Raw genomic sequence first — 24646 nt, forward strand, 5'->3', positions numbered from 1 at the left:
TACCTTTTGGCGCTTATTTCCGTTTCCTGGCTAGTGCCTGTGCGTACTATAAAGTGCTATCCATTCCGGCTTCGGATTTATTGGTATTGCCTTGCGGTAATTTGTGCCGACTCCGAACGGCAAATGGTTTTTTATAAGGAGCTTTTTCATAGCAGAAATACACTCGGAGATTTGCCATTGCCTGCCGAGGGGCGACCGCTATTAGAAAAATATTTTTCTTAATTTTGGTGTTTTACCGAGATTCGAACCAGCAATCTGATACTGGAAGGAAAAGGCGGCGCTGAATACCAAGATCCTGCGCTATTGTTTAGCAGACGGTTTCAATGCGCCATTCTTAAACTCCCAGAGTGATGGGACCTTCATGTCCGGATAAACTTTTTTCAGACATCGCGACATTTGGCTGCAATACCACTGCCTTTTTAACTATGTCAGCTGCTACAGAGAGGGCGGCCGGAAAGTGAAGTGGGTTCTGCAAGTTAAATGAGCTCGACAAATACAATATTGTGGTATACCCTTATATACTGATGCCGCAGGCAACGAAAAGGCTTATACTAGCTCGTTGAAATTCGCAAGACAGAGACTTCAGGAGGTTAGAAAAAGGTCGTTTGTCAAGGAAACATTACTTTTTGCGCTACAAAAAAATCTTTCATGATACAGACTGAGCCAGCGTAAAGTAGATACAGAATATTGGTGGGCTAGGAGTAAGACCGGATATATTCCTGGGGGACCAAGCTACTGCATTCCATTATGTATATGAATGCCCAGCGATGGGTTGAATTAATTCCATGTGATTTGGCAGATTGATTCTCAGACTTTTTCTTCTCTTGACCTCGATAAAGGGATTATATTCGCCTTATTCAAAGAACTATCCGCATAGTAGAGCTCCAGAGTCTTTGGGAAATCTTCTAAGTAGGTTATACAGCTGTGTTAGGGAAGTTAATGACCACACAACATTTGTATTTATTCTTCACGCCCGACTGGCTGATGGGTTGATAATCATATCAGCCGCAGTTGTCTTGGTTGTCTGCAAGCAAGATGGAAGATTTGACAGAGAAAATGAAATGATAATTAAATTTTATTCGGTAAACTCGTTATTAAGGTCAACCAGAACCAAAATATCTGCATTACAGTAAATAATAAAGATACAAACATTTTGTGGGGATCTCATGAATGCTATTCTACTGTGCATTTTTGTATTTCATATTTGTTTATGGTAATCATTTTTCAATTATTTGTTTTTTTTTTCTTCTTTTCAGGGCTGAATAAACTAATTTTGCAAGTCGTTTTATCAATTAAAGTCTTCAATAAATATATATACGTATGTATACGTATGTAGTTATGCACCTAGGCTGCTGGCTAACGAGCAGTCGGCCACAAGGTTCGCCTTAATTAAACCCATTAAAAGTATAAAATAATCACACAACCGACCGCATCCGATCAACTATGCAAAAAATAATTGGATGAAAACAATAACAATATCAAGGTATTATTTACATTATGATTGGTTTGTGTGCAATTTATTGCGAACTTACCGATCGACCGAGATGCAGCATAAATGCAAAATACTCGCGGTGGAAAAGTAAACATCCAGGCTGTTGTATACATTGCACATGAACGGTCCGAACATCCATTTGCCTCCTGACAGCTCTACCGTCGCATTAAATGTCATCGCACACAACGCTACCAACATGTCCGCCATGGCCAGCGAGACGACGAAATAATTTGTGATAACACTGGAAAGGATGCAGAGGCAAAATGAGAACTAAATTGATGTATATGTGTTTGTGCATACATTAGGATGGCTCAAAAAATATGTTTTTTTCTTTAATACAACGACCTAATTTTTTATTTAATATTTACCAGTGGCGCTGGGAAATTTAATATTGACTTTCCAATTAACTTTTCCGTAAATTTGGTAAAAAATGTTTGCAGATCAATTTTATTTACTAAATTTTTTTAACATCCCTTAACAAGTGGACAAAAATTATTCCTTATGCCTTATTTAAAGGGGGGACAAAAAAACTATTTTTATGGGGACCTTAATATTTATTTGAAAAAAAAAAAATAAAAATAAAAATTGAAAAAGTGCACCTTCCTATGAGACTCCAATAGACATTTTCAAAGCGTTGGCAGGTAAATATTAAATAAAAAAAAAAATAAAGAAATATTTGTTTGATTTGTAGCTTTCGAAATTAAAAAAATATTATAGTGGTGGCGTAAAGAAAAAAATATATATTTTTTAGGACACCCGAATATACATATGTAAATACATTTATTTATGTATAGCGCTGTGTTTAAAATAATAGAAGTATTTATATTTAAATATAAATTTCTACCATGAGGCAACATGCGAACAAACATTCTTCTAGCCACACCTCAAAATGTTTTCTAAACTGCATTATTTGAGATATTACTCATTCATTTCTGACTTGTGTTTGCTATAGCCAAAAAATATGAGTGACCCGAGCCATTCCGGTGAACAGTACCGCAATTACTTCCAATGGTGGTCATATGCTGACCCCATTGGTTGTGTCCTGTAAAAATACTGACCATCAACCGAACATTTTTCCTTCCAAGTTGTAGTCGAAAGTTTGACAGTTTTCTGTTCGGACTTGTCACAAAATACTTTACAGTTATGCAACGTTCTAGACCGAACCATCGCTCTTTATGTAAATTGCATACATAATCGTTGATCCAATTCATGATTCCTGCGGAACTGATTCCGGTTATTGACTCTGGTCCTTGTGGGGGAACCGCTCATCCACGGTTGGCCAATTCATCGGCAATGTTGTTTCCTTGAAGACTGGAGTGTTCTGGAACCCATATAAGTTCAAGCCTGTTTTGTCTTGCGACAGAATTAAGCTTCTTCTTACATTCTGGAACAATCTTTGAGGTTTGACTCGCGTTCTCCAGGGCCTTCAGTACGGCCTGACTGTTACTTTAAAGTCCAATCTGTATCCCGCTCCATCTCCTCTCGATTATCCATTCGGCTACTTTCAGGATGGCAAAAATTTCCGTTTGGAAAACAGATGCCATTTCCCCCACATCATAGTGATATTTATTACTATCGTGTAAGTACCAACCGGCTGAACCCTATTTCATTCTTGGACCCATCGGTAAAGAAAATATCCATCAAACCTCTCGGAATGCATTCTGGATTGCTCCATTGCTTATGCAATGAAAATCTGACATCAAATTTCCTTCCAAATGAAACTATGGGTCGTCTTTAAGTGCCAAAAAATAGTGGACACTGCTCAGATATCAAATTAAAGATTTCTCTGCGCCTCGAAGTTCCGTTTTCGTGCCAGAAACCATATTTATGGAGTTTACCATATATATTGCTTTTATTGCTTCCTACAAAAAAAGTTATAAATAAACAATTTCTTCATCTTTACTGATTTAACTGTACAAGAGTTAAAGTATTTCAATCTCTTTTGTTTAATAGCCACATTAAGATTTCTATCTCATACAGGGGTTTGCGAGTCCTCCTCTTCTCAGCTCGTCGACGACTTCATTGCGCCCGGTTCGCTCAGGTCAGATATCTGGCATAGCATGATTATGTCTTTTACTATCAGTTGCTGAAAGGTTTGCTATGCCATTAGTGTGCTATGATATTAAAGGTAACTGATAGTAACTTGGCTGTATGAAAAGATCCCGTGACTGCATCATTCGAATCTTTCTGGATGTTTATATTCACGCCGGGTTGGAGATTGATCACACCTCAGCCTGAAACAAAGTGAGTTCTTTGCCCAATGCAACAGAAAGTTTGGAGTGCGGTCTATATACATATATGTGTATATAAACCTGTTCGCTGTCTTTTCCATTTTCGATTGGTCTGTGAGTTACTGTACTGTGCATCGTTTTTCTAAACTTTTAGATCGCAAAATTTCGCTTTGTGTTACCTGCTGAAGTAGGTCTCTATAGAAAATCAGATATTTCCCAGATATTCTCTAGAGCTGTGATTAAAGAAGTCCTGCGAGATAATCACAATTGCAGTTTTTTCGAAGCGGATGTTATTTGTATAAAAATGAGGGGAGGACTACATACATCTGAGTTACTTCACCGCTGCTGCTGAATAATTCCTCATCGACCCTGTTACTGTTAGCAAAGCAATATTCAGATGGACGAACATACTACAAACTTATACCAAATCTCGAAGAGCGGATGAATAGGAAGCATGGCGATATCGACTATTACCTAAATCAGATACTCACCGGATGCGGCTGCTTCTTGGAATACCTACACTGTTTTCAACTTGCTGACATTCCTTTTTGTCTTAGGTGCTCGAATATAGTTGCGGGCGCAGAACCCGTGGCCTTTGATTGCAAACGTTTTAGTAAAAGTGAGCAGTGCCGGAGTGCATTCAAATATCCGCCATCTCACACAAGACTTCTCGGGGATATCTGCTCGTCCATTGCTAAATGGTATGCATTTAAAGCATTCGCGGCTAAAGTCGTGATGAGGCTCAACAACACTGACTGGGAGAAGAAAGTCCAGAAGCGACAGCAACAGTTGCAATCTCAGCAGCAACAATAATGCCAGCAGCAGTAGGAGCAACTTGGCAGTGGAGATGAACTGATTTAGACAGACCGAGGACAGATAAAACTCTTGAGTCAATCACTAACTACAGTATGAAACATAAAACAAGACGATAGTTTGTATATAGGAAATCTATGGGCATTCATAGTCTACAGTTCATGTGATACACCGGCAAATCCCACAAAAGGGTGGTGGTGTTGCCTGCAGGACACAGCGCAGATCCAATTAGCATAAAGGTGCCATTTTGATACAACACTTATAGAACCATTGTTTTTATTAGTCGAACCATCTGGATTTGAATATGACAGATCCATTCTGTCTACTTTCTTCTCTGCAATTTCTTTCAAGTCAACCAGCGAGAATTCCCCCAGCATTCTATGTCGTAGAGCATACAGACATGGGCCCTCTCACAGATAGTGAAATACCGTTTCTTTAGCTTCTTGATGATTGCAGCTTCTACATCTAACATATCGTTGTATTCCATCCTCATCTTCCTGGTACGGTCTCCCAAAAGCCTGTGGCTGATTATTGTTGACGTAATTCTGAATATGTATGATCGTAGCTTTCTTAAAAACTTGTAAAAAAGTTCTGGATTTGTTGAAATTGGGCTACTTTTTTTTAGTTATTTTTCAGGTAATAATGTTAGTCCAAAGTGAATGGCTCTGTCGGTGAACGAGGACAAAACGAAGTACCTCCTGTCATCAAGCAAACAGTCGGCGCACTCGCGTATCGGCACCCACGTCACTATTAACAGTTATGATTTGGAGGCTGTAAAAGACTTCGTTTATTTAGGAACCAGCATAACACCGATAACAATGTCAGTCTGGAAATCTAACGTAGAATCTCTCTTGCCAATAAGTGCTACTCTAGACTAAGTAGGCAAATGAGTAGTAAAGTCTTCTCTCGACGAACAAAACTAACACTCTACAAGGCTCTCATCATGCACGTCCTCACGTATGGCGCAGAAACGTGAGCGATGACAACACCTGATGAAACGACGCTTGGAGTGTTTGAGAGAAAGATTCTGCGTAAGATTTTTGGACTTTTGCACGTTGGCAATAGCGAATATCGTTGGCGATGCAACGATAAGCGATTTTTGGGCGCATGCAAAACTCAGCTTTTATAAATTTTTAAGCTGAATTTTATGCAGAAATTTAACCTAAATACTCTTTTTTCTGCATAAGGACGAATATTTTGTAAAATATTTTCAGGATGATTTTCAGGGTGTTCTTAAGTTACACAACTTGTACTTTTGTACAACTCTATGTACGAGTAATTAAGCCCATTGGGGTCGGCATAGGAAGTAAAAAATATGAATACATAGTCAGCAATGCTATTTTAAAGTGTCGTTCAAGCTCGAAAAAGTAAGTTTGTATAGTTATGTAACTTTTTTAATTGTACCAGTGCACGTCATCTGTGTGTGTATGCATGAGTATACATTTTATTTGCGTACATCTTTCCATACACTTTGAAATACGTACTCTAGTCGGAGGCGTAAATTCTGTTCAAGGCCGCAGCTGTAGGCGTTTGGCAACACAGCAGGTCATAAAAATCAAACGGAATTGTTAAAGAGAAGCGCATGTTCGCAGATATCATACACAGAGAGAGACAGAGCGGTGAGAAATTGCAATTGAAATACTTTTAGTTTCTTCATTTTCAACTTTCCTTTTACATTTGAATGCTTAATGATAATTATCATATAATGATGATGAGAGCTGCTTTGTGTAGAGTTTGAATGAGGAACATGAAGTTGTGTGTAGTATAATATCATATAGAAAGCTCTAACTCATTTGTTTTGTTAGTAATGCAGCAATTTTTTGATGAAGGTTATGGTAACAATAAAAGCTAGAGAAGTTAATATATTAACACGAAATTTACGATGTTGATAATACTTGTAGAGATAGTTTTACTGAAGTGGCCCGTTTTACTCATACAACAAAATTGAAGTTTTTTGCAAAAAACAGTTCTAACTAAATTGAAATAAAACATTTATTATTATTAAAACTTTATGGTAAACGTCTTTTACATATAAACTCTGTTCTGAAAATACATTTTCCGTAAACATTTTTATTGCATTTAGTACAATACTACTGTGGGCAAAAAGTAAGGTGAATTTGGTTGTAAAATGAAAAATCTTTATTCATTCTTGTAAATCAATTTCACCCCCTTCAAAATAATCCCCTCTCGATGAAATACACTTATGCCAACGATTTTTCCAATCCCCGAAACATGCCAAATAGTCTATTTCCGGTATAGCCATCATCTCCTCAATCGACTCGAAACGCGTTCCCCGGAGTGGTCTCTTGAGTTTTGGGAATAGCCAGAAGTCACACGGAGCCAAATCAGGCGAATACGGTGGTTGCGGAACGATATGCGTGGAATTTTTGACGAAATGGTCACGAAGAACGAGTGCAGTGTGAGACGGTGCATTATCGTGATGCAAAAACCAAGAGTTCTTGGCCCATAATTCTGGTCTTTTTAGACGAATTGCTTCACGTAAATGACGCATAACGCTCAAATAATATTCCTTATTAACAGTTTGACCAGGTGGAAGGAATTCATAGTGCACCACACCACGAAAATCGAAAAAAACTGTCATCTTGACCTTTATTTTTGAACGACTTTGACGTGCTCTTTCGGTCTGGCCTCGTCTTTAGCACGATATTTGCTTGATTGGTCGGTTGTTTCAGGGTCGTAAGCATAAATCCCATCTCCCGTAATGATGCATTTGAGCTTGCCATGATAGTCTGAAAGCATTGTTTCACACATATCAACGCGACGACTTTTTTCCAAGAAATTGAGAGTTTTCGGTACCAAACGAGATTTGACTTTTCGTAGGCCCAAATGGTCTTTCGAAATGGTTTTCACAGATCCTTCTGATATTCCGATCATATCAGTAAGGTCTTTAACAGACAACCGACGATTTTTGAGCACCAACTCCTTCACTTTATTGACGTGTTGGTCATCTGTTGACGTCGATGGTCGTCCGGAGCGCTCCAAGTCATCAACACGTTCTCGACCCTTAATCAAATCAGACATTTTAAAAATCGAAAAATGCACTCTTGGTCGTTTGGTAAACACAAGCGTAAATATATTACTGATAATGACATTCACATGAAAGTAGGCCCAGATGTTATTAACAGTGCTGCCAACTCATGAAAAAAATAACTAAAGCGAAATTTTAATCCCGCGAAGTTTGACAAATAAATTCACCTTACATCTATATCTCTTGCGTAATGCTTGAACTTGACAATTCTTCCGTACGTCAACACCATGAATTTTCGACATGGGGCTTGATTTTCTTGACATCGTCTCTATAGTTTTCTCTTAGCTTAGCCCTTAGCTAATTAGAAAATAAATCCTTCCTTGAAATCATTACTTGGGTGGACTCTTTATATGTATTTCTTTATTTATTTGTCATCATGCCTTCTTCAATAATCAATTTGAAAGCACTACTTACCGAACCAAGCATAAAATGCCCTTTAGTATAAGCAGTTGGACCCGAGACTTCTTTGAATAAGGTATATCCTGGTAATCTACCTACATCTCTACCTTCTTTCAATGTTTTCCATAAAGTCCCTTCAGCAGCTTTTTCGGTGGAAATTTCGTGATGCATCAGCAATATGTGGCGTCATGAAAAGCACGCCATCCATGGTTTTGGATATCATATTACATCTGCCACCTCTAAATATTTTCTGCAAGTACATGGCGCTTTAGTGCCGGAGGAGTGCCAGACCGGCACTTCAACCATTTCACCTACCTACCTAATTTCCTTGTATGTCACTATGACCTGTCGCCCATATTAAATGAATGCGGAAATATTCCGCCGAGAGATGGATGGCAATTGAAAACCTCACCAAGAGATTTAATAGCCGCTTGGCTACCAGAATAAATAAATATTTCTTTAAAGGTAGTCACATCTTTTCCAAACCTGACAGTTACCTCATAAATGGCTAGAATTTCAGCCTGAAATACGCTACACTGATAGGGAAGACGAGTTGAAACGCTTAATTTTGACTTCTTATAATAGATCACAAAGCCAACATTATCATCAAGCTTAGAGCCATAAGTAAAGAACTGTAAGCAGTTTTTCCGGCAAACCGCAATGTTACTTGCATTCTGTTTACAAATCAACTCTAAGGGAGGTACGAAGAAAATATTATTTAGAGCATAAGAGGGTGTGGTTCAATGAGCGCCACTGATACATTTAAGCGCCATACGTTGAATTTCTGAAGCTTGTTTATAGTCGTAGTTTAGTCCATAAATAGGACGAAAGTATTATACATCAGCTGCTTAGATCGATGACTCTGTGCACCGTAGAATAAACGATGAGAAGAATTTCCGCGTTAATTTGCTGAGTATGAGCTTGCGTTCCTTTGATTAGACAAGCATCCCTAATAAAAATGCGTTACATCTAAAAGAATGCGCTTTGAAGCGATTTTATACATAATTTCCGTGTTAGGCTGTTAACTTGAACCCCTAGCAGCTCGAGCCGTACGGAATGCAAACACTAAATATTCCTGACGTGGTCTTATGCTTGCCATTCTAAGAAGTGGTAACTCTGGCGGTTCTCAAGTTTTCTTAGTTTCCTCATATTTTTCATATTTATGTGACTATGTAACTATACACACTCAGTTGCTGCTATTATGCTTTCTTCGTTCTATGTCCTATAACTGTTTATTATAGCCTCATTTTACAACATTGCTGGGCTTCTGCCACAACGTAGAATATTTGTTTTTCTTGCGTTTGTGTATGTTTCTTCTGTATCTTCATTATTGCCGACTGGACGTCTTGATTCAGTCTCACTCTCACAAATTTCATTTTATTTCCGCCCTTTCTTTCGGCCACGTGCTCACTTCCTATGCAACAAACTGTGAGTGTGTTTGTGTTACCTTCATTTCCCGCGTATTAGTAGTAGTGCTTGTGTTGTACGCCTTGGCATTTACTTCATTGTTTTTGTCGCTAGTCTGGTCTGTGTAAATGCAAGTTAATGAGGTCGTAAGTATAATGATGAAGTGGAAGGTTATTTACAGTTCATCGAGGACAGGCGAAGATGCACTGGCATAACAGCCTCGTTCGACATTGCAACGCAGCAACGCATTTAGAGGTAAGAGTTTGATTACTAGTGAAAGGGGGAATTTAAAAATTCTACTCGAGGGCATATTTATTGATTGTAATGAGTGCGTTTAGTTGAGAATAGCCCGACTAGTGGGTTTACCTTCGCCTGTGTTAGCAGTTACTTAAATAAATGAGTATTAAGTTGATGAGCGGTGGAATTACTTTATAGGTTGTGGTAGGATATTTTAAAATATAATATCTTTCGCCTTTTAAGAACTATGTACATACATACATATTTAGAAGATAGCGCACTCGGTTTTAAAGTAACCCGTTTTACAAAAAAAAAAAAGTAATATTGTTGGAGCAAGAAGGTCATGTATTCATAACGCAACTTTAATCCATTTCAAGGAAAATCAGTTTCTAAAAAAATTGATAGGGCATCGCTCTTTGAGTAAACCATCTAAGATGCCGCTTCATTGAACCTTAATTTTTTGCTACCAGCTACTGGGTTGTTCAATAAGCTTTGCCGGAATTGCTGAAATTGAAATTTGAATTGGCCGCACCAAGGAGCACCAGGAGATTTGGTGGCTCCTAAAACACTCAAGCTAAAAAGCCCATTGTTCTTAGAGCTCTGGAAAGAGCGTACATAATCAAGGGGGAAAGAAGAAAAGTATCAGAGTAAGAGATAGGAAAGCATAGAGACAGAGACAGTAACTACCTCCTGTGAGAAATTTTCAGATTCTTTGGTAAATCTGTAAATATCCTCCAGTTATAGGAAACGAATATTACTCATTCTCACGACATCGGAACTCAAAACTCATAGCCTTGCTCTAACAAAGGCAGGACACTCACAGAGAAAGTGCTCAGTGCTATCCGCCTCCTCTAAGCAAGACAGGCACATTGGCTTCTCGATGATTCCAATGGTGGTCATATGTTGACCTCATGGGTTGTGACCTGTAATAATACCACTGATCCAAATCATGATTGCTGCGGAACTGATTCTGATTATTGGCTCTGGCTCTTGTGGGGGAACCGCTGATCCACGATTGGCCAATTCGGACCGGAGTGTCCTGGAACCCATATAAGTACAAGCCTGTTCCGTCTTACGATAGAATAAAGCTTCTTCATACATTCTTGAACAATCTCAGAGGTTTGCTTCGCGTTCTCCAGGGCCTTCAGTGCAGCCTGACGGTCACTGAAGACTCCAATCTATTTCCCGCTCCATTTCCTCTCGATTATCCATTCGGCTACTTTCAGGATGGCGAAAACTTCTGAAAATAGTTGCCATTTCCCCCATAGGATAGTGATATTTATTACTATCGTTTAAGTACCATCCGGCTCCAGACCTTATTTTATTCTTGGACCCATCGGTAAAGAAAATATCCGTCTAACCTCCTTGAATACATTGTGGATTGCTCCATTGCTCACGCAACATCTGACATCAAATTTCCTTCCAAATGAAACTATGGGTATCAGGTCGTCTTTAGGTGCTGAGAACAGTGGATACTGCTTAGATATCAACCTAAAGATTTCTCTGTGTCCCGAAGTTCCACCTTTGTGCCAGAAACCATATTTATGGAGTATACACATTGCTTTTATTGCTTCCTGTTGTATCTTAAGATTCAAGTATAAACGTACACTTCTTTGCAGCCTGTATAGTTCCCGGAGCGTGGACCTAACCATAGGCCGTCGCTACCAGACCACAGAGGCGTAATTGATGATTGGTCTGATAAGTCCTGCGTATATCCATAGGACCAAAGCAGATTTCAGACCCCAGGTTTTACCAAAGGCTCTGCGGGCACTGTTACAAGCCTACATGTTTTTTGTTATGTTGGTACACTCTTCATATGAAAGTGTGTGAAGTTTCATGTCAATATGTCAATTAAGTTTTTGTTTACAAGCCATTTAGTATCGACGTGTCACAATATTTTCTACAATGGAAAAAAATAAGTCTCCTACAGTGATGGAATTTTTATTTCTCCAATGCTTAAAAGCACTTGGCTTCACTTGGTGTGTCCAACTGGCGCCGGTTAGCAGGAGAAAGAAACGACTGGCGCGCTTTGTTAAACTCGGCCAAAATCGCGTAAGCGGTTATAGCGCCAATTAAGAAGAAGAAGAATGCTTAAAAGCAAAAGAGATTTATGAACGAATGTCGAAAATGTATAAGGACTTTTCGAAATCAATTAATACAATAGAAAGATGGGTTGCGGAACTTAAATGTGGTCGTACAAGCCTTGAAAACAATCGACGTCAATGATGTCCAAAAACAAAGTATTGCAAAATACGTCCAAAACGTGTCATATCGGAAAATCGTCGAGTGACTGAAAGAGATTTAGTAGAAGTCCTAGGCAACTCATTGGGCAGTGTAAGCAATATTCTGACTGAAATATTGGGTTTCAGAAAGCTGTGTGCACAATGGACGCCGCATTCGCTAACAATGGAACAAAAACACATTCGAATGCGAATTTCTCAGCAACATTTACAGCATTTTCGAAAGGATAAAGTAGATTTTGTGCATCGACTCATCACTATGGGTCAGACTTGGGTGTATCACCATATTTTTAAGTCAAAACATGTGGCTAAAGAGTTGGTTGAACCTAGTTGTACGCCTCCGAAACGAGCTCGTACCCAGAAATCCACCAAGAAGGTGTTAGCAAAAGTTCTTTGGGACGGGAAAGGAATTTTGTTTGTGGATTACTTGTAAACTGGTAAAAGTGGTAAGACAATAAATAAATTATGAATATTATTGTAATCTTTTAGACCAGCTTAAGGGAAAAATTCGTGAAAACAGACCGAGTTTGCAAAAGAAAAATACTATTTTTCATCAGAACAATGCACCGCGACAGAAAGGCATTTTAACAATAGCGAAAATCCATGAATTAAAGTACGAATTGTTGGAGCACCCACCGTATTCATCAGATTCGGCATCTAGCGACTTCCATCTGTGCGCAGAGCTAGAAAAAATACATGCGTGGAAAGCGTTGTTCTTCAAATGATGAGGTCATAGCAGCTGTGGAAGCGTATTTTGCAGCTCTTCCAGATTGTCACTTCAGTGATGGAATTCATAAATTGGATTCTCGTTGGAACAAGTGTTGGAAGTGAAGTGCAAAACTTACTTAAGAACCTAGTATATTTCCTGTGATATTCATTGTTATCAATGCGCAAAGGCTGATACAGTCTGTCTTGTAGAAACGTGACCGGCGACATTCAAATCTACCGTTATCAATTTATATGCTGCTAAATAGGCGTATTTTTTTCGCAATACCCATTGTGCAATATCTTGGTATTGTGAGAAATTTAGAAAACGTAGGTTTATAAAAAAAGTTCCGCGTACGAATAACGATTTGCAGCAGTGCTCGTAAGTACACTTCCTAAAGGTCTAAAATAAATGCATGCAGTGGTATGCAGAAGCTAAAAACGTTGATGACTTTCCCGAACGAGAGCCCCAAATAAAAGATACATCCCCAAAGTAAGATCAGAAGATCATTTATTTGTTTGTGATAAGGCCGAACTTATCGTTGGGTGAAGCTGAGGTAGTTTTAAGGAAAAGTTGTGTTAACGTACGCAAAGACACAATTCGAAGACGTTTGCGTGCAGAAGACCTCCAATTCTAGAGCACTTCGAAAAGTCGCAGCTTCCATTACTAGAGTAGAATGGGGTAACATAGGTCATTTTTTTTTGGAGAGTTCTTGCTACGGTGTTTTTGCATTGATTTTGAAAAATAAGCAAGATTTTGAAAGGTTATTTATCTGCTAACATTTTGGTTAGACTGACTTATGTTTGGCTAAATATTTTGGAAGCTGCATTCAATAAGACAAAGGTGCTTTTTTTCGATATTTTCAAAATCGGGGGGCACGATAGGTCACTATATGTGAGGGGAAAAGAACAATGTACATGGCTTGGAAATTAACGTTTTAACTTTTATTTATAGAGTACTAGCAACCCGCCCAGCTTCGCACGGGTATAAAATATATACCCTATGTCAGTCACTGAAAAAATGATTAAAATCGATCCAGTAGTTTTGGCTTATTCATTACTGCCCGTGGCCCGCACGCGTTAAATTTGGAGTAAAACAATTCCCCTTTCTTTATAGCATGAAGATTTCCTGCTATCTTTGGGATATCTAAATTCATACCCTACACTTTTGCATATTAACTTTCTGCATTTTTACATATGTATTTATTTTATTTTTACAACAATTACTTTATTACAGAATGTCTTTATATACAACGTTCATAGCCTTCTTGTCATTAGACAATACAAACATGTTTTCTCTAGAGGTTACTCTTGAAAGAGCGACATACAGTTGGCCATGTGAAAAACAGTCAACACTCAAATCTAAGCCTGCAACGTTGAAGGTTTGACCCTGAGATTTATTAATGGTCATTGCAAAAGATGTCTTTACCGGAAATTGTAAGCGTTTAAATTGGAATGGTAGATCCGATGGTATCAGAGGGATTCGGGGAATCAATACATCTTCTCCGGTACCACATCCTGTGAGTATTGTGCACTCTATTATGAAAGTTTTCAGTGATTTTACCAGCAAACGCGTGCCATTGCAAAGTTTAGGTGGACTTAGGTTTCTTAATAAAATAACAGGACAACCTATTTTCAGCTCCATTTTGTGAGGAGGGAGTCCAGACGGTTTCAAAGAATTTAGAAATTCTCTAGGAAATTGAACAGCTTCTTCCAAATCGAGAACAGTATCGACCGAGAAGTATTTTTTCGTCGGCGCATCAATCTTTGAAATAATCAAGTTATTTACTTTATCTACTTGTTCGTTAGTTGGTGACAGAATAGCTCTTTCTTTAAACCAAGATATTGTCTTATAACTTATGTTATCAATGTCTGGATAGACATTGTTGACTAACTCTTGGATGTTGTCTATCAAAACACAAAGGTTTTCTAGGTTAATCCTTCCCTCACTTTGTGTTAATTCTCCATTGCCAACTTTTAGCAGCATCTCTGGAAATAGCCTGTTCTCACGTGAAGATGACGAAACCCTCATATTAGTTTTAAGATCTAATTTATTGACATACGACTAAAGGTGGGATCTTTTTAGCGAAGCATTTATTTCGTCAGCACGTGTTCCTCGAGTCACAACTGGTAGGATTTGACGGAAATCTCCTGAGAACAGAATTGTACATCCACCCATAGGTGCATTTTTGTTGCGCAAATCGCGCATTGTCCTATCCAGTGCTTCCACAGACGTCTTGTTTGACATGGTAGCTTCGTCCCAGACTATTAATGAGCAGTCACGCATCAATTTTCCTGTATTGCTCTGTCTAGAAACACTACAGACGCTGTTATCATCATCGGTGGCGATTTTCAGCGGGTGCTTCATTGTAGAGTGTGTGGTTCGGCCTCTTTCCCAAAGAGTAGCGGCAATGCCGGATGACGCAACAGCTAACGCAATTTTTCCGGTAGATCTCAATTACTAATTACTGTTGTAATATCTTGAAAAATATTGTTTTTAATTATATGCTGTAAAGAGCCATATACATAGATCTATATGAAAACAACAATGTATTTAAGGTATTTAATTGGATAAGGATTAATGTTGTACCCATTTGTTGAAATCGCTTCGAAAATAAGCTATTAGTTGTCGTAAAAAGTAAATGACAAACAATTTTATTGTATGGAATTGATAGCAAACTAAACGCGCTCCGAATCAATAAAAACTATTCAAAAACTGTATTTTAATTATGTGCGATTTACTAATATAGAACCTGAAAATAGCGTTTTATTTCGCTGTAAAATTGTATGTACATATAATTACATGGAATTCAGTACATACATAGATACATATGTACATATGTCCGAAATGAAATAATGCGAGCGATTCGTAAATACATACATACATACGTCACCATACGATGTAATTCAACATTAATGAGGTGTGGTGAGATTATCGCTTAACGCCTATTGCTTCATTCGGTTGACAGCGAACACACACACAAACAGCTTTTTTTGGAAAAAGAGCTGCTTTTGTTTAAACAATTTTGGTTAAATAACAAATAAATCAATTATTTTTGTTAATGCAGAACGAAAGTAAATATTTCAAAGTTAAACTTCAAGGAAGTTTCATTTTAATTGGTTCATTCGTTTATGATTTATGGCCGTGAAAACAACAAAATTATGTTTTTTTGCCACATTTTGACCGATTGCCACGCCCCCTTTATATATTTCTTCACATTATATAGATATAAACCTTCCTCTTCAATCAATCTATCTTTAAAAAAAAAACCGCATCAAAATCCGTTGCGTAGTTTTAAAGATTTAAGCGTATAAGGGGACATAGGGACAGAAAAAGCGACTTTGTTTTATAATATGTAGTGATGAACACTGCACATGTTATAAAAGTTAGGAATTTTTCTTTAATTCATCACGCGAGCACGTAATGTTTCGAACGGAATTTTAAATTGTTTAGAGGCTGATCGAACACTAGCGCCATCTCGGACTGCCGCGATTGCGTTTTTTACGTCCTCTTCACTTCGTTTCGGCGTTTTTCGCACATAATTACGCACCATTTTGCTGCAAAAACAATTAAAATTTATTTTATTCAATTAAAAGTAGTGACCTATAATGTTAGCATCCAGTTAAGATTCATGTTTGGGGCTGCTTCTGTGAAATATAACTTGCTTGTTTATATGTATTTACGCCCATAAGTAACGTCTGCTCCGAAGATGTTTGGAAGTACAGTACTATCTCGATAATCCGGACTCCCTTAATGTTAGGGGTCGTCCGGATTATGGGGGTGCCCGGATTATAGATGATTTTTGTTTTTCAACTAAACGTTGTTTTTTGAAATGAACATAACGCAATTCAGATATATGTATGTACATAAATAGTTTTATTAAATACAGTACAATCATACTTACATAATAATATGTACATCTGTACATAATCAAACATTTTTTTTATTTAGTATGTACTATTTCATTTCACATTTAGTCGCGAATTTTCTAATGGCATCACGTTTCTTTTTTATGTCAAAAACAGTAGATTTGTTGACACCAAATTCTGTTTCAAACCATCTTAATGATTTTCCTTTATCAAGGAGATCTAAAATTTCACATTTTTTCTGAAGAGTAAGGGTTTTATGAGCCCCTTTATTACATTTTCCACTGCTCATAATAATAATGTCCACTCAATTCAGTTTGTCACTAAAGAATAAACACAACGCGTGATTTATGCTGTTGCATTTCGTATACATATATTGTTGTTAAAGTACTGCTATTTTACGAAAAACTCACAAAGCAAATTAAAAATTAAAATACATATGTATGTACATATTGCGAAGCAAATTTGAAAAATGTCCGGATTATAGAGTAAAAAATGTTAAACTGTCCGAATTATGCAGTTGTCCGGATTATAGATGTGACCGGACTACCGCGTGTCCGGATTATCGAGATAGTACTGTACTAACCAACTTTAGATTTTACAAGAAGTCATCGATCCCAAGCTTCGCAGCCGAGGGTGTATAGAGGGGAACAGCAAAATGAGAACCAAAAGTTGGATTGGCATCGCCTGATGCCAACCCTAACCGCACTGGCGGGCTTTGTTAAACTCGGTCAAAACCGCTTAAGCCTTTTATCACGCCAATTAAGAAGAAGATTATATCATCATGATCATTGTTAGCTCAACAACCCAGTCCGGGTTTCGACTTGTTGTAACATTTGACTTCAGTTCGATTTTTCCTTGGCTTGAGAATACCAACCACGTATACCAAATAGCGCATCGTCCTGATCTACGCCCTACAACCATCGGAATTTTGGTCTTCCTTTGCCTCTATTTCTACTGCACGTACCCAGTAGGAAATTCTTCGATGGGTATGCTTATAATGTGACGAGCCGATCGTAGGCGGTGATGCTTTATTGTCCTGACAATATCCGGGTGTTTATACAGTCTTTCAAGCTCCAAATATCGTTTTCGCAAATAGCACCAAATATTTTTCGTAGGATTTTATGCTAAAAATTTTGAGTTTTTTGCTTATCGGCCTTGTTTAATGTCTAAGTTCCACTAGCGTATATACTCAATGGCTCAATAAGAAACTCGAACACGCAAGTGATATGGTTTTAAATAAAAACATATATATTAAAATGCAAATCTAATGCGTTCATAGGTCACATTTATTTACGTTCTTCAAGCGTATTTTTCAAAACCACAAAAAACATAAACAAACTTCAACGCATTCGCACATAGAAAATACTTAGCAAAATACATGACAAAAAACAGATTTCGGCAAATAATACGGCAAGTTGTACATAAACCATAGACTCTGCTTGGGATCGTTGTCTTGTTAGCGCGGCCTTACTTCCTAGTTTGTCAGCCCTTTGGACCAAATTTTCTTTCATAATTGTTAGGTATTGTTTGTGGTTCATATCATTGTTAATGAATCACAAATTTCCAGTACCTGCAGTGGTCATACAAGCCCATACCATGTTCAACTGTCGGATGTAAGTTTTTTCCAGCAATTCTTAAGCCTTCTCCTCGCATATGATTGTCCATCTGAGCCATATGTTAAACTTGCTTTCATCTGTGAATAAATCGTGCTTCCTCGAAATCCCTATCCCCATTACGCTTTGCGAATTTTATTCTCTTGTGTCGATTAATCTCGGTGAAGAAAGGCGTTTTTCGTGCAACTCTTCCATTATAATTATTCTTTCGCAACCCTATACGTATACTTTTGAGGTTGCAGTGAATATTAAGGTGTTGGGCGACTTCTGTTGTGAGCTTAGGAGCGCTCAAATTTGTTTTTTTCATAATTTGTTGCACCATCCATCGTTCATCTGCATTCGAAAACAGTTTTGGTCGTCCCGATTTCTTCTTATTTTTCACGGGCTTTGTTTCTTTGAAACATTTTATCACGTCGTATACGGTCGATCGAGGTCTATTCGCTATTTCTGCGATTTCCCGAACGGTTTTTCCTTTTCATGATGACTAGTAATTAAATTTCTGGCTTGAATTGAGCTTTCTCCACGCTGCCTACGCATGTTTATAATTTGGACTTTTATTCAACAAAACACGACTTAGACTTTATTTTAATTTATTACGTTTGGTCCTTCCATTGCTCTGTTCTACCGAGGGCAAATTAACTGTGGCATTTTTCGTTTTAAAGTGCCAAACAATCGCAATAACGCTAGATATCCGACGTCTTTTTTGACACCAATTTTGCGAATGCTGCATGATAAATTTTTTATAACAAGGAGGTAATGGATTTCTAAATTATTGTTACTATTTTTAAAATCCTATTTCAATATCCAAAAGAAAAATATAAAAATAAAAATATTTATCTTGCATTTCTTAAAAAAATTTTGAATTTGAAGCTGCATGCTATGTATCATACCATATGCCCGAGTTCTTTATTGAGCCACTGTAAGTACTGAGAGTAGAGACAGAGATATTTGAATTTTTGAAGAATTTCGAAAATGTAGGGATCTTTGTTAAGACTTCTTCAATGCTTGTCCCTATGGTGATGACACCTTCGCCTTCGTCTTGCCTGTATTAAGTGAAAATCCCGATCTTCTTATCGCTTTATCAATTTTTATAAAGGCTACTTTAAGGCCATCAAGGAATGCCGGTTTGATGTGCAAATCAACTGCATTTGCCAGGACTGATTTGTAGAATATAGTTACGCCTGCTTCCCTTATTACGTTTTCTAGGGCGAGATTAAACAGCAGACATGAAAGACTATCACCGATCATTCCAATGGCAGCCGGTTCTACGTTACCGGAATGACTAGGGTTTTTCCCGACCAACTGCAGCCGTCCCAGTAAACTAGCCCTGTCTAGCGAACAGTATATCATCCTACCCCTTACGTCACAGCCCTTACGGACGACCATCGACGTCAACAGATGACCAACACATCAATAAAGTGAAGGAGTTGGTGCTCAAAAATCGTCGGTTGACTGTTAAAGGCCTTACTGATATGATCGGAATATCAGAAGGATCTGTAAAAACCATTTTGAAAGACCATTTGGGCCTACGAAAAGTCAAATCTCGTTTGGTACCGAAAACTCTCAATTTCTTGGAAAAAAGTCGTCACGTTGATGTGTGTGAAACAATGCTTTCAGACTATCATGGCAAGCTCAAATGCATCATTACGGGAGATGGGATTTATGCTTACGACCCTGAAACAACCGACCAATCAAGCGAATATCGAGCTAAAGGCGAGGCCAGACCGAAAAGAGCACGTCAAAGTCGTTCAAAAATAAAGGTCAAGATGACAGTTTTTTTCGATTTTCGTGGTGTGGTGCTCTATGAATTCCTTCCACCTGGCCAAACTGTTAATAAGGAATATTATTTGAGCGTTATGCGTCATTTACGTGAAGCAATTCGTCTAAAAAGACCAGAATTATGGGCCAACAACTCTTGGTTTTTGCATCACGATAATGCACCGTCTCACACTGCACTCGTTCTTCGTGACCATTTCGTCAAAAATTCCACGCATATCGTTCCGCAACCACCGTATTCGCCTGATTTGGCTCCGTGTGACTTCTGGCTATTCCCAAAACTCAAGAGACCACTCCGGGGAACGCGTTTCGAGTCGATTGAGGAGATAAAAGCTGAATCCAAGAAGGTGCTGATGGCTATACCGGCGTTGGCATAAGTATTTCATCGAGTTGGGATTATTTTGAAGGGGATGAAATTGATTTACAAGAATAAATAAGGATTTTTCATTTTACAACCAAATTCACCTTACTTTTTGCCCACAGTAGTATTCTATTGCTGCGTATGCCATAAACGGCTCCACCCGAACTCCACCTCGGTTAGGTGTAATAAGTGCAACGGGTGGAGCCACCTCAAGATCTGTTCAGGCCTTAACACTCATAGGGAGGGGTCCACACGATATGTGGCCTCGTGTTGCTCCCGCCATCAGGCGTCTGATGCCTTAACGGCTACTACTCCGCCTGATAGACCGGCACCATCAACTGCCCCCACAACCCATACCTCCACGATAAGGAGCCTATCGGAGCAACAAAACTCCCCCGACTTAGCCCATCCCCTTCCCTCCTGCTAGAACTATCACCGATGGCAGCGAATTTCAAATTTTTACAACGTTTCTAGCATTTGCTAGGGTTGATTTTGTTAATCAAATTAGAAAATTAGTATTCAATTGAATGAATAAATAAAAAATTAAATTAAAAGATAAAATAAAAATATCGGAGTTTCGGCAATTCGGTGTAGTTTAGTCCGATTTCGACCGTTTTCAACATCAACCTCGAGCCTGGAAAATGTGTCAAATCTCATTTAGTTAAAAAAAAAATCATTTTCGACCGTTGCACCACACAAGCTGAACCACTGTCAGCTCAACATCATTGCAATTCGTTATCAAAGAGCGAGGCATATTTTTTACGTAATTCGTATTTCATAATTTTACCTCACTTTGCAAAGTTATTGAAAAATAAAAAACAGAGAAAACAAGTAAAGTTAAACTTTTGGTACGCCCTCACAAGCATGCCCTCCGGATATAAAACAACGGCAAATAAAAGTTTGTATCCCTTTTCACTCAATCGAATGTATGTTTAATCTCGTAATTGGAGGTGAATTCGCGCGCAACCCTCAGGGCGTTTTCTTGCAATAAAATCGCGCCTTTGCATATTTTCTTATTTCCTTTTCCTTCCTGGTTCATCATTAATTATGCTTAATATTATTTACTTACCGTAATTTCCGATTGCGCCGCACCGAAATGATTACCAACGCATTGCCCAACACCGCTGCCGAGATAATCATTGCAAATATGAAACCTTTCACGATGAATATCGACAAACTTAACCACTTATCTCTGTTGTTTTGCAAAACGATATCGGTGATGTTGAGTGCAGTGAAGTTAATGCTGTTGTTGTTGTTGGTGCTATTATTGAAAGTAGTACCATTGCTGTTACCATAAATGCTGCCAATGTCATAGCTCTCATTGTAGTTATCTATGTGTGTGTCATTGAGCATCAACGCGCTGAAAGTCGCTTCCGTTTGGCTGATGCTGGTGGCCAAGGCAGTTGCTGTTACAGTTGCACTTGATGTTGTAGCTGCAGCTGCATAACCATTGTCGCTGAAATATTTCGCATTTCGCTTGACAGTCGTCGAGGATGCGCCCACGCTGGCGGAGGTGGTTGTAGTCGTTGTTGCATTGGAAGTTGTACTCAAGCTTGCAGCGTGGACCGTATAAGCGGATGCATTTGCTTCTGCTGTAGCTGCCACCGTTGTTGTTGCCGTCGTTGCAAAACTGCCCGTATTGGCTTCACCTTGCGTTGGTGCCGCACTCGTCGTCGAGGTGGCGGCAAAACTTTGCGTGGCGCCCGGATGCCCAAAATAAGTGATTACAGCTAAGCTGGCGGCGATTGTAGTGGCTACGCTGTTACGTCGACTACCGCTGCTAACATAGTGGTTACTATTATTGCAACTTCTACTGCTATCAGATTTTTCATTTTTGTTTTTATTGCTGCTGCTACTCGCTGCGGTAGCTGCAACGTTCTTGCACATCGTGCGTCTATCATAGGCGGCGACTTGGCCGTTGCTCACGCTGCAGTTGTTGTTGGTTTTGTGGCAATATATGTATGTATGTATGCAGCTGTGCGCTATGAAATGCCGCCAGTAATTGTAGCTTTACGAAGGGTTCAAACGTTTCGAGTGTTGGGCAAAAATATTGTTTGTTGCTCTTTTATCTACTTGGCCAAATTGTTAGCAATCTGTTAACAAACAGCCTTTGGGCTTTTCACCTCAGCTTCATAAGGCGTTTACTTCAGCTGTCTGGAGATTTAATTGCCTGGAGGTAGTAGGATTTGCACATTTCGTATACCTTAAATAGCTGAATTTTGAACTCCTGCTTTTCTTCCTTTGCCGCTTTAATACTTTTTCCTGCTATTTACTGCTTCCACAATGGCTGCTGACAATTACGAACTGAACTACTGTTCTTGCTGTTGGTTTTACTATTGTTGTAATTATTGTTGTTGCAGCTGCTTCCGTAAAATTTGCAAAGGACATTGAATGAACTTTGGGTCAGCAATTTATCGCTCAGACCCTTAATCGCCGCTGCACGTCTCACTGGTATTGGCATTTTCACTTTTAGTTGCCATAGCTGTGGCTGTGGCAATTGCATGTTTACCATTGCCCTCATTGTGGCAACTTTTACTCTTTCCAACTCGATAACAATTTCAGTGCCACGTATATATGTGTGTGCCTTCTCCAAATCACAAGCAATACATGTCTGAAGGTTGGCCTTGCCAGCAATCAGTAACAATTTCACCTGCAACGCTCAACGCCCGCCTGCTCTTGCCACTTCCTTTGATATTGCCGTTATTTATCGTTGATTGCCATGCAGCCGAATAATACTGATTATCTGATTTTCTCTTTTCTTTGAACGATTTTTCTTTTACCCACAGTGATTGCTATTTTTCTTCTTTTTCGAATGCCAATCACCGTTTACCGAGTGCCTCCTCTTTCGGTCGAAATTTCGATAGGGTTTGGTTTGGCCATCAATGCCATGGACATCAATAACCTTCACTCTGTGACTATGGCGGCATTATTCGGCTTCTCCCTCTCACTAGTCTCGCTTGCCCTTGTATCTGTCGGCAGCAAACAGCGAAATCAGCAAATAAGTCACTTGTCGACGTCGTCAAATACTGATTATACGTTTTTAATTAAACGCCAGCAAAAATCTGAAACGGAAATTAAAAACGACATGAATTAGCGAAAGTGAGAGGAAATGAGAAATAAAAAGTGTTGAAGAATTTTTTTCTGTTAATTAAGTGATTTTTATTATGTAGAATATTCAGAAGCGCTTCACTCGAACACGTGGTCCTATTGTTTCTAGGCGCAAATTTGTTAAAAGTTTTAGACTGTAACGATGTAGGAATTTTTTACACACATACATACATACGTACACACATACAAGTGTATTAGCATAGTATAGCGTTTTAGTACTGGAGAGAGTTAAATAATATTCCAAACAAGATTGATATGAACGTAAACTACAGTGAAATCACGATATAGGGAGCTTCGTTTCTTAAAAAAATATATATTTGCAAAATTTTTTGTACAAAAAAAGTAGATAGGGACATCCTTTCCCTAAAAACCTTTCATCAGATTTCTGGTATTAATGAAATTCAGATTTTCAAGTTCATTAAGTTCTTTTTCTTTGTATGAATAAGGCCTGCGTAGCCGAACGGGTTGGTGCGTGACTACCATTCGGAACGTAAGTAAGTTCGTAAGTTCGAATCTCCGTAAAACACCAAAATAAAGAAAAGAAAGTTTTTCTAATAACGGTCGCACCTCGGCAGGAAATGGCAAACCTCCGAGTGTATTTCTGCCATGAAAAAGCTTCTCATAAAAAAATATATGTTCGGAGTCGGCTTAAAACTGTAGGCCCGACCATTTGTGAAAACAACATGAAGACGCTTGCGACAAATAGAAGTTATCCCTCCCCCTTAAAAAAAATCACAGTCACAGAAAATTTCCTCCGACTATTGATATTCATGGAACTGAGACTCTCAAGCTCCATAGAGAAGAGATAGATCCAATAAATAGATCGTCCAATAAATGTCAGACCGTGGTAGAGGAGGTCTCGCAAACTACTGAATGCTCAAACTGGCAACGTGTAAGTTAATAAAGTAGTGCCAAGTAAGGACTTTGTTGGACGAATTTACGATCTACGGAAAGTGAGTAGAGATTTGGTGTTTTACGTACGCGTTACCGGCAAAGTGTGTGAGCCACTTGACAAGTGATTCCGCACGCCAGGCTCTGCATTTGAAGAAAGCTTTTCATTGATTTGTGATTTGTTAGTTTGTACTCTTAAGCGAATATCTGTTATAAGCTTTGATGCCGGTGACAGCTAAGGTGAGCCCATGATGAGCACTCGCCCTGGAGTCCAGACAATATGCGTAGGAACGAATTTTCTTAAAAATTCGCTTTTAGCCTCATAACAGCTTTTTGACCTTGTTTAGGTTTTAGTTTTACATATATTTTGTAAGAGGTGTGGAATTGTTCTCTATACTTAGAACCCGCTACATAGTAGCATCTTCTATTGGAAAACAAAACAAAGCCCCGAATA

General features: G+C 38.6%; 1 protein-coding gene across 1 annotated transcript in view; it reads right to left on the minus strand.

Moving 5' to 3' along the window:
* Nucleotides 1-22089, minus strand: part of LOC128854810 (octopamine receptor beta-3R) — a 60323-nt gene extending 38234 nt beyond the window's left edge. The window contains exons 1-2 of the mRNA XM_054089219.1: nt 21263-22089; nt 1533-1733 (exon numbers count right to left, since the gene is read on the minus strand). Coding sequence (XP_053945194.1) covers nt 1533-1733; nt 21263-22080 — 1019 coding nt within the window. The 5' untranslated portion in view covers nt 22081-22089. The remainder of the gene's footprint in view (nt 1-1532; nt 1734-21262) is intronic.
* Nucleotides 22090-24646: the final 2557 nt, after the last annotated feature.

The sequence above is a fragment of the Anastrepha ludens genome, chromosome 2, assembly GCF_028408465.1.
Source record: "Anastrepha ludens isolate Willacy chromosome 2, idAnaLude1.1, whole genome shotgun sequence".
In the NCBI taxonomy this organism is placed as follows: Eukaryota; Metazoa; Arthropoda; class Insecta; order Diptera; family Tephritidae; genus Anastrepha; species Anastrepha ludens.